We start from the raw sequence: 10,219 nt of genomic DNA, 5'->3' as shown, positions 1-10,219 counted from the left end.
TGAGTGAGGAGATAGTCCAGGACAACTCAAGAGGAGTCGCACTCCTCTGGACCAAAAGGTGGGTGTTCCTGGGAATGTCAGGTGCCACAGCACAGCCACACTTGTGTTCGGGGAGCTGGTCAAATGACCCATCTCCTTTTCTGTAATGGTGTCTGAGTTTCCTCAAGTCACCCCTGACTTGAGCCCCATCCACTCCTGGGTGTTCTCCAGACTCCTGCGTTCGGGAACAAAGTCCCGGGAGGCCTTGCTGGTGAAGATGGAGGCAAAGAAGCCATGATGTACCTCAGTCCTGTCTGATTCTACTCTTATGAAGTTCAACAGCAGGCCCACATTCACCCTGTCTGTTCTTTTCCTGTAAGGAAGCTGTGTCAGCTCATCTTGCTGCCCTCAGCCTCCTCTGCAGGTATCAAGTCAAGGGCAGCTTTGGCATCATCTGTACATCCATGGACATGGCTTCTATATTCTTCCTTTGCAGCTTCGCCTGCTTCCACCTCCTGCATGCTGCTTTTTAGCCCTGGAGCTCCATCAGTTCAGAGAAGCAGCCTCACAAGATAAATGCTTCTTTTCATGGGTACTTGGAGAGATCATTCTTGTGCTTGGAGCAGGCTGTCCTGTAAGGCTTCTCAGATTTCCTGAGCTCCTTCACCCTTCAGACCTACTTCCATGTCACCACCTCGCCCGCCATCCTCCAGTATGTCAAAGTCTTCTCTGGAGCCCACCAGCCTGTGCTCTGCTGCTGCCCTTCCTCCCTCCCCTCTGGTGCCTGGGACCCCACTGTTTCCTGGCCATGACAGCCAAGGTGGACACTGATGCTCTCATCTCTCACCAGCTCTTCTTTGTTTCCCAGTTCCAGATCCAGGTGAGCATGACCCTTGCTGGCCCATCAGGCAGCCGTGTTAAGCTGTTGTCCCAAGATCCTCTGGACTGCTGGCACCTGCAGATTTGCCCGGCCAGTGACTGTGAGGGCAATTACAGCTCCCCCTAGGAACCTGCTCATTGACTGGAGACTTCCTCAGGTTGCTGACAGAAAATCTTTTCCATTTCTTCTCCATGATCAAGTAGTTTGTAACACCCAACACATTGTCACCCCGTATTTGGTTTACATGGCAAAGTCTTGGAACTGGAGGTGAGGGTGGGTGTGCTACCGTTGTCACCTCTTTGAGAAGACAACAGGAGTTTGACCGACGTCAGCCAGAGCGAATTTCAGCTGGTTCCAAGATGGACCCACTCCTTGCCAAACCTGAGCCACTCAGTAATGTTGATGGAACCTCTGTGATATTGTATTTGAGAAAGGGTAAAAAATGCTACACAACAGCAGGTGGGAGAGAGAAGGGAGGAAATGTGAGAGGAAAAATCTGCAGACACCAAGGTCATATCCCACAGGACCCAAGTAGGTCCCTCAGCAGGCCAAAGCCTGCTCTCCTGAAATCCTGCTCTTTGCCTTGTTATCATCTTCCAGGAGCCTCAACTCCACTTTCTCATCCCTGACTGTTACACCCCTGACCAACTCTTTCTGGTTTGTAAGTGTGAAGTCCCACAGGGCACCTCACCTCACTGACCCCTCAGTCAACCGTGTCAGGAAGATGTTGTCAGTGAGCTCCATACCCCTTCTGGATGGCTGGTACCTTGCAGATATTGGGATATCTTAGATCTGGCATGAGGACACTGCCCTGGAAACATGAGGCTTCTTTCATTTGTCTGAAGGAGGTCTCATCTAATTCCTCTTCCTGATCAGTGAGTCAGTAGCTGATGTCCAGTCACCACAGCATTGCCCATGTTGTTCTGCCCTCTCATGCTGACTCCTCAACGTTCAGCTGACATTGTCTGTCCCCAGCTAGAATTCCAAGCATTCCTGCTGCTCTCCGACATGAAGGAAAACTTCCCCTCTGAGTCCAGACCTCTGGCATTATGAGTACCAGACCCCCGAGACTCCACAGTTTCTCCAGGAGGTGGTATTCATAGTGTCCTGTAACTCCTCATGCTCTTATGTTGGAAGAGACACCCTCACCATCTTAAAACATCTGCCTGCAAACAGTTGAGAAAATGGAGCTTCAGTCAACTGAGAGTCCAGACCTGGAGAAAATTTGGAATTCCACCATCAGGAAAAGTTTTAAAAGGAGAAGTGTCCAGGTCTGTATCAGGGCAGGAGAATAACCCCATCCACCAGGACAGACCAGGACCTGACAGGCTGAGCAGTGACCCTGAGGAGAAGGGCCTGGGCACTACAAGGGCCGCCACACAAGCCCGTGCTGCACGCTCACCATGAAAAAGGCAGCTGCACACGGGGCTGCATGAGGAGGAGCGTGGGGACCCAGACACCTGCAGTTCTCGTCCCATTCGCTTCAGCACTGGTGTGACCCCACACACACAGGTGTGTGCCAGTGTGCGGGTCCCAGTTTGGAGAAGCAGGGAGGAACTGGAGAGTGCAGGGCTCTGCCAAGGCAGGGGTCAGGACCTTGTGCACATGGTGTGGGATGCTGAGGGACCTGGGCTGCTTTGGCCCAGCAGCGCTGGGGAGGCTGCAGCAGTGTAGGAGTAGCCTGAGAGTGCTGGAAGGGTGGTTTCAGAGATGGTGGAGGTTTTCTTCATAGTGGGAAACAGAATAGGAAAGAAATAATGGCACAAAATGCAGCTGGGGAGGTCCAGGCTGGACGTGAGCAGCAAGGAATGTGAGTGGAAGGGCAGTGCTGTGGTGGAGCAGGTCACCCAGAGGAGTCTGTATCAACCCAAGGCTTTGTGCTTCAAGGAACAGCTGGGGAGGATGGAGAGATATCAGCAAAGGAAGGAAGATGCTCAGACAAGAGCAAGGTGGGGTAGCAGGGGGATGTCTCCAGGCTGAAAGCCCCCAACAGACATGAGCTCCTTCTCCCCTTAGCGATGGCCGTTGTCTCCACCTCTAGTGTCTGTGAGGAGACACCTTGTCCTTACAGCACAGGGGCCTCAGGGCCTGCTTGTCCCCAGCCAGGAAGCTGGGAGGTGTGGGAACATAGTCCTGCCCTTGGCCTTGCACAGCCCCACATCACACTGTCCCAGGAAGAGCCCTGGGCAACGTGGGAGGGACAGGATCTGATTTCCCAGGGTCTGGGTGTCAGGGCTTGGGCTTTTGGTTAATGAAACACATCCAGGTGTACTCAGAATCAGAGCCACCTTTACTTTGCTTTTAGTGACTTGTCATTTCTGCCTCCAGTTTTCTGCTCTACACAGACCTTGGGGATGGTTCCTCAGCAGTGTTTCTCAGTGGGACCCATTAACATTACAAGAAACCTTGGAGTTTGAATCTGACTTGGACTTCTTGAGAAGTTTCTTCAATTCCTCTCAGGCTGTGAGGCTCATGGACTCAGCACCAAAGCCACCAGAGGGGTCATTAAAGTGCCTGGGGCTGCTCCTGTGCTGCTGAGCTGGGCTGGGCTCCTGGGACAGAGGGAGCTCATGGCAAGCGGCAGCGCTGCAGAGAGACAGCTCTGCCCAGGAGCAGCTCCTCTGCAAAGCGCAGCAGGGCTGAGGGCTCTGCCTGGGGATCTCAGGGAGACGAGCAAGGCAGAGAGATTAAAGGTGGTCAGGATGGGGAGGATCACTGAGAGCTCACTGGAGGAGAACTCTTTGCAGCCCTTGACATGGTAAGTCTCTGGGTGCAGGGCAATGCAGCTGTAGCTCCTGGAGGCATCTCCTAAAACTGGCACAGCCACAGCTTGTGGGATCTCTACGGATTCGGCTCTTGTCAGGAAATTTTGAACAGATATGCATTTGGATGAGCACTCAGGGGTGCCCAGGGCTGTCCTGCAGAGCAGGGTCCCTGCACCCCAGGGCTGTGCCGGGGCAGGGACTCTGCCGCCTGCCAGGGTCAGCGCTCAGCCTGCCCGGGGAGATCCCCACGGTGCTGTGGGGAGAAGCTGTTGGGGGGAAGGAGCGACCTCTGGCTGGGCAGGGTCCTGCTATGGAGTGGGTGTTGTGTGTGTCAGGGCTGTTCACAGCTCCAGTTCACTAAAGGACATTCCCAGGAGGCTTTTAAAGAAGCACAGCAAGACAGGGGCTTTGTGAAAGAGAAGTATCTTATTCTAACAGTCTCATACTGTGTCTATGTGGCCAATGGGAAACAGAAATTAATGTCTCAGTTCAGGAGGAGGCACTGAAATTCTAGATTCATTTTGCTTAGAAGTGAATAAACCTGGGAGTATCAGAAATCAACACACAATCACTTGCAGACAGCATCAGGATGACTTTTCCAGCCTCATCAGGGCTGGTCTGATGTTCCCATCAGAGCCGGCCCACACAGAGCTGCCCCTGGGCAGTGCCCGGCTGCTGGGAGGGGTCTGCAGGGCAGAGCTGAGCACACAGCGGCTGGGATGGGGTCTGTGACACTGACAGGAGGAGACCTGGGCACAGAGACACAGCTGCAGGCAGGGACAGCTCCAGGCAGCAGAGCAGGGGCTGTTCAGGAGCTCTTTTGCTCCTGCTCTGCAGGTGGCTGCTGGGGGTTGTCTGCTGGGCAATGATCGGACTGTCCCTTTAGCACATCCCATCTCCAGGAGCCCTGACTCTGCTCTGCCTGTCCTGCTGGGCTCACCAGCTGCCCCCAGAAAGGCCCAGCTCTGCTGTAGGATGCCAGGAGTGCTGAGCCTTTCCTTGGGGTCCGCACTCTCCTGCCAGAGTCCTTTGCTTCTCTGGGTGAGGGGTCGTGTCCTGCTCTCTCCATCACATCTCCACCTCTGGGCTGAGGCAGGGAACAGTTTGCAGATCTGACTTTTCAGACCGAGCTCCCCTGCTCCAGTATGAGTCTGTACTCATTTTTTGGGTTGAACAAGAAAAAGCACAGGGCAGATGAGTAAAAGACTGATGGACACTGCTGCTCTCCTGACTCTGCATTGAGCCACGGAAAACTGAGGCTTTTCGCCTGTCCTCTCTCAAGACTCTTCACATTTTCCCTCATGAAAATGAGGATTTTTCCCCCTCACCAGATATGGTGGTGACAAATAAAGGACACAGATAAAATATTTATAAAGTCATGCTATGTCTCTCCTCTGCAGCCCACTCTTTACAGAATCATGAGTGCAGATATCGAACATTTCCAAGAAGCTGGATTACATCTGACATTCCTTGTGAACATTGGAGCTGTCATGAAGGAGGTCCCATTTTCCCACTGCAGCAGAGCAAAGCTGGTTATTTGGTAGCACATGGGCAGAGGTTCTGCTCCTCACAGCACACTCAGCCAGCACACAACAGAGAAATGAAATGCATTTCAGTATGGTGATTTCTGTGAAAAATGGAGTTGCTTTACTCAGAGGAGTCTATATCTCATGTGAAGTTATTGTTTCTTTGAACAGAGCCCCATGCTGAGAAACAGCAAATGTCCAACAGCAGCTCCATCACCCAGTTCCTCCTCCTGCTATTCACAGACACACGGGAGCTGCAGCTCTTGCACTTCGGGCTCTTCCTGGGCATCTACCTGGCTGCCCTCCTGGGCAACGGCCTCATCATCACCACCATAGCCTGTGACCAGCACCTCCACACCCCCATGTACTTCTTCCTGCTCAACCTCTCCCTCCTCGACCTGGGCTCCATCTCCACCACTCTCCCCAAATCCATGGCAAATTCTTTATGGGACACCAGAGCCATCTCCTTTTTGGGATGTGCTGCACAGCTCTTTTCGTTTACTTTCTTGTTAGCAGCAGAGTATTCTCTGCTCACCATCATGTCCTATGACCGCTACGTTGCCATCTGCAAACCCCTGCACTACGGGACCCTCCTGGGCAGCAGAGCTTGTGTCCACATGGCAGCAGCTGCCTGGGCCACTGGATTTCTCTATGCTCTGCTGCACACGGCCAATACGTTTTCACTGCCACTGTGCAAGGGCAATGCTGTGGGTCAGTTCTTCTGTGAAATCCCCCAGATCCTCAAGCTCTCCTGCTCACACTCCTACCTCAGGGAAGCTGGGCTTCTTGTGGTTAGTGCATTATTAGCATTTGGCTGTTTTGTGTTCATTGTGGTGTCCTATGTGCAGATCTTCAGGGCCGTGCTGAGGATCCCCTCTGAGCAGGGACGGCACAAAGCCTTTTCCACATGCCTCCCTCACCTGGCCGTGGTCTCTCTTTTCATCAGCACTGCCATGTTTACATACCTGAAACCCCCCTCCATCTCTTCCCCATTTGTGGACCTGGTGCTGGCCGTTCTGTACTCAGTGGTGCCTCCAGCAGTGAACCCCCTCATCTACAGCATGAGGAACCAGGAGCTCAAGGATGCCCTGTCGAAACTGAATGACTGGATTTCTTCTGAAGCTATAAACTGTCTCTGTCTTCTACATAAGAGTTATATTCTAACTCACTGAAGGGTCATCCTGTGTGCAGTATGTTTTCTCTCTAGTTGTGTTTTTTTATTATAATATTTTAATTCCCTTCGTAATTCACTGCCTGCTTTTCTTTTCTCCTCGAGTGTCTGTGTCAACAAGGAATCATGCTCTCTGTGTTTAAGCAAAATAAAGGGCCCTTCAGCAAATTGTTTTCTGCAGACATTCTAACTCCAAGGCCTTTTTTGAGCTGCAGGGAGAGTTCATGTGAGCATGGGTGGAAGGGAAAAGAGCTCTTGCATGGCAGCACGGACAGGGAGCAGCAGAGCTTGGTCTTCCGGAGCTGTTCTCGTTCCACTCCCACACTCTCCTTCTCATCCCTCGTGTTGGTGCAAGGCCTGAGTGCTCTGGCAGCTTGGTCACCATCCTGCTGTGTGTCAGTCCTGTGAGCGCAGGCAGGGACAGGCAATGGGCACTGCTGTGACAGAGCTGGCCTCCGTAACATACTTATATAAAGAAGAGTGATCTTCTTAAGGCAGTGCCTGAAGGCTTAGGTCTTCTTGCAAATTTTCTCTCAAGAACATGTACAAGAAAGTGGCCCACAGATGAAACAGCATTGTGCAGCTGCACAGTGTGTGTGTGCAGGGCTGGGCACACAGCAGTGTCCTCTCACAGCCAGGCCTCCTGCCAGAGACCTGCAGGACCAGCAGAGCAGGGGCTGGGCTGTGCCCGTGTGCACTGGACACCCCTTCGGAAGGAGCCTCAGGTCAATCATCATGCACTGGCCCCTCACAACCACCATTTCCAGCAGTGGCCTCTCACACACAGAGGTTGTTCTTCCCTCCGTGGATGGACACTGAATGAGTAGTTCAGCAGTTCGTGTTTGCTTTGTACAGATGAATTGTGAGCATGCACGTCATCTACTTGAGGTGACATGAACCCGAGTGATCACAAACCCCATCAACTATTCCTTAGGGTTCCATGAAGGCCTGTGGGACAGACAAGATCTTGAGGTCACTTGGTGTTGGAAGTAACATCCCATTGTTAACTGCCTGAATGCAGCACTGGGATGTGCTTCCTTCAAGCGAGCTCCTTGTGTCCATTCTTCCTGCCACGGCACAAGTCAGATGAGTGCAGAGCAGGGTGACACACCACAGGGCTCAGGTGTCTCCTGCCCTTTGGGAGTGGCAACAGGAGGTCGAGAGGGACTCTGTGACACCTGCCTCTTTGTGTAAAAGGGACAGACTCTGTCTCTGAGCATCCCTGGGTGCATAAGGAGTCCATGAGGCCAGCTCAGATGTTGACACCTGACAGAACCCTGACATTTCTGTGTTTGACTACAGGAATAAACCCCGTTTGACCAGTGAGATTCATCTCAGCTGCCTTGGACATGCTCATTGCACGTGTTCTTGTCTGCTACGTCACCCTTCCCATGATTCCGGATTGTGCTCTCAAAAGTGCCATAGAAACCAGAATGGTTCTGGGGTCCTTAGGAAACGCAGACCTCAAACCCATCTTCAAGAAGAGCAGGAATAGGAACTGGGAGAGTTACAGGCTGGACACCCTACCTCCCTCCCTGGGAAAGGGATGGGACATGTCCTCCTACACCCATTTCCTGGAATGTGAAGGCAAAGGAAGGGATTGCGGAACCCAAATGGACAGGGGAAAGAAAGGCATGTTGTGTACAGGGTGCTTGCAAGGCCTCAGCCATGGTGTCCTTCTGGGCAGAGTGGTGCTGATGGGGCTCAAGAAGTGGATGCTGGATGGGATGCTGAACCATCAGGCCCAAATATCATGAGTGGTACAAAGTCCTCCATGCAACCAGTTACTACTGTCATCTCTCAGTGACTGGCACTTGGGCCAACACTGTTGAACATCTTTATTCTCCCCCTCTAAGATGTAACAGAGTGCACTTTCAGCACCTTTGAGGATGATGCAAAGCTGGGTGGAGGCCTTGAGCAACCTCACCTGGTTGACCCTGCCCTAGGCAGGAGAGTGAGACAAGATGAGTGAGACAAGGGCTCTCTTCAAACCTGAGTTATTCTCTGATTTGAAAGATTTTTTGCCTTGGAGAGGTTTCTGGAGAGAGAATAGGTAGAAGAATAGTAGAAAAAAAAGAAAGTCAAAAGAGGAGATATAGAAGGTGTTAACAGAAATACAGCAGTTCCAGAGAAGAGTGCTTTTCATGCACGGTGTTAGTAGGATATATATTTGATGAATTTGAACAAGGTGAGGAAGCCAGATGGGTGTCTACAGCCTGCAGGGAAAGAGGGGCAGGTGTAGGACTGCGTAGAACATGCTTCAGTCTTGGTCAGGTCCTGGCGGCTAAGGAGGAGGATGGATGGGTGTGGTATTATGAGGTCAGTTGTGTCTCAGAAACTCATAATCCAGTCAGAAGCGTGTGGCTGTGGAGGGGAATGTGAGATCAGTTCTGTCTCTGGAGGTGACAGGCCAGCAGCAGGGACATGGCTGGGAAAGAACCTCTGCCAAGGTACCCACAGGTCTTATCCAGGAAGAAGCCTTGGAGATGCATTGTCATGTCCATCCCACCTGAGAACATGACGGGACAGCAGCAGGAACATGGTCGTGTCTGTCAGAGAAGCTGAAAGGCCAACAGCAGTCACGGGATTTAGAAGATCGTGGTGAAGTTACTTCTCTCTGGTCAGGTAAAAAACCACAAGAAGCCTAACAGGTTGGGTTCCCTGCAGGAAGGGCAGTTTCTTAGATGGTCGTGCTCTCCTTGGAAGTGGGAAGAAGCAGGGAAGAGTCAGAAAGTGCAACTTGGGAGGTGAGGACTGGATATCAGGAGGAAGAAATGTGACTGGAAGGGCAGGGCTGTGGTGCAAGAGGTCACGCAGAGGGAGCTGGATCAGCCCATGGCTTTGTGTTCCAAAGAACAGCCAGTGAGGGTGCAGACACGTCAGTGAAGGGACAGAAATGCTGGGGTGAGAGCAGGTGGGGAAGCCAGATGGGTGTCTGCAGCGTGCAGGGAAGGAGGGGCAGGGATAGGACGGTGTAGAACAGCCTGTGATGGAGATGGCAAAGGGTGCTGGCAAGGCTGGAAGGGACCCACAGAACCCAGGTCTCTGTCCCCTTGGCCATGGCAGTTGTCTGTGTCCCTGAGGCCTAGGAGAAGACATGTTGTCCTCATGGCACTGGGGCCTCGTTGCCTCCTTGCAGCCCCATGGGGAAGCTGGAAGTTGTTGTACCAGTGCTGTCCTTCCCTCGGCCTTGCACACCTACATCCCACGGTCCCAGGAAGAGCCCTGAGCCGTGTGTGAGGGACAGGATCCCCCTTCCCATTGCCTGGAGGTCATGGCTTCTCCTTTCTGCTTCAGAAAGCAAACCAAGGGGTTCAGCATCAGAGCTGAAGAGAAGACTAAAAGGAGACCTCATGGTGGCTACAGCTTCCTCACAAGGGAAGAAGGGAAGGTACTGATGTCTTCTCTATAGTGACCAATGAGAGAACCCAAGGGAATGGAAGATAGATATGCCAGGGAAAGTTTAGGTTGGAGATGAGGAAAAGGTTCTTCACGTAGAGGGTGCTGGACACTGGAACAGGCTCCCCAGGGAGGTGTCATGGCCCCAAGCCTGACAGTGTTGAAGAAGAGACTGGACAACGTCCTCAGATACATGGTGTGAACTTTGGGGTTGTCCTGTGCAGGGACAGGAGTTGGATTCAATGATACTTGTGGGTCCCTTCTAACTCAGGACATTCTAGGATTCATGAAATACTGGTTCAAAATTCCATATTTTCATTGTACAGATGAGTTGTAAACATACACATCATGTGCATGTCCATTGTGTGCATGTGGTGAGATGAACCCGAGAGAGCACAAATTTGATGAAAGCAGCTTAGTTTTATCTGCTCACACACTGGACCACAAGGAGGGTGATGGCCGGGTACGATGCCATGTGCTCAGCTGTGTCTCAGGAACT

General features: G+C 52.2%; 1 protein-coding gene across 1 annotated transcript; it reads left to right on the top strand.

Annotated features, from left to right (window-relative positions):
• Window positions 1-5,689: 5,689 nt before the first annotated feature.
• LOC135999705 (olfactory receptor 14J1-like) lies at window positions 5,690-6,322 on the top strand. Its single transcript, XM_065653261.1, has one exon. The coding sequence runs from the start codon at window positions 5,690-5,692 to the stop codon at window positions 6,320-6,322; it is 633 nt and encodes a 210-aa protein (XP_065509333.1).
• Window positions 6,323-10,219: the final 3,897 nt, after the last annotated feature.

The sequence above is a fragment of the Caloenas nicobarica genome, chromosome 29 (assembly GCF_036013445.1).
Source record: "Caloenas nicobarica isolate bCalNic1 chromosome 29, bCalNic1.hap1, whole genome shotgun sequence".
Taxonomy (NCBI): Eukaryota; Metazoa; Chordata; class Aves; order Columbiformes; family Columbidae; genus Caloenas; species Caloenas nicobarica.
The sequence above is the reverse complement of the archived record's forward strand: the minus strand, read 5'-3'. Positions and strand labels throughout refer to the sequence as shown.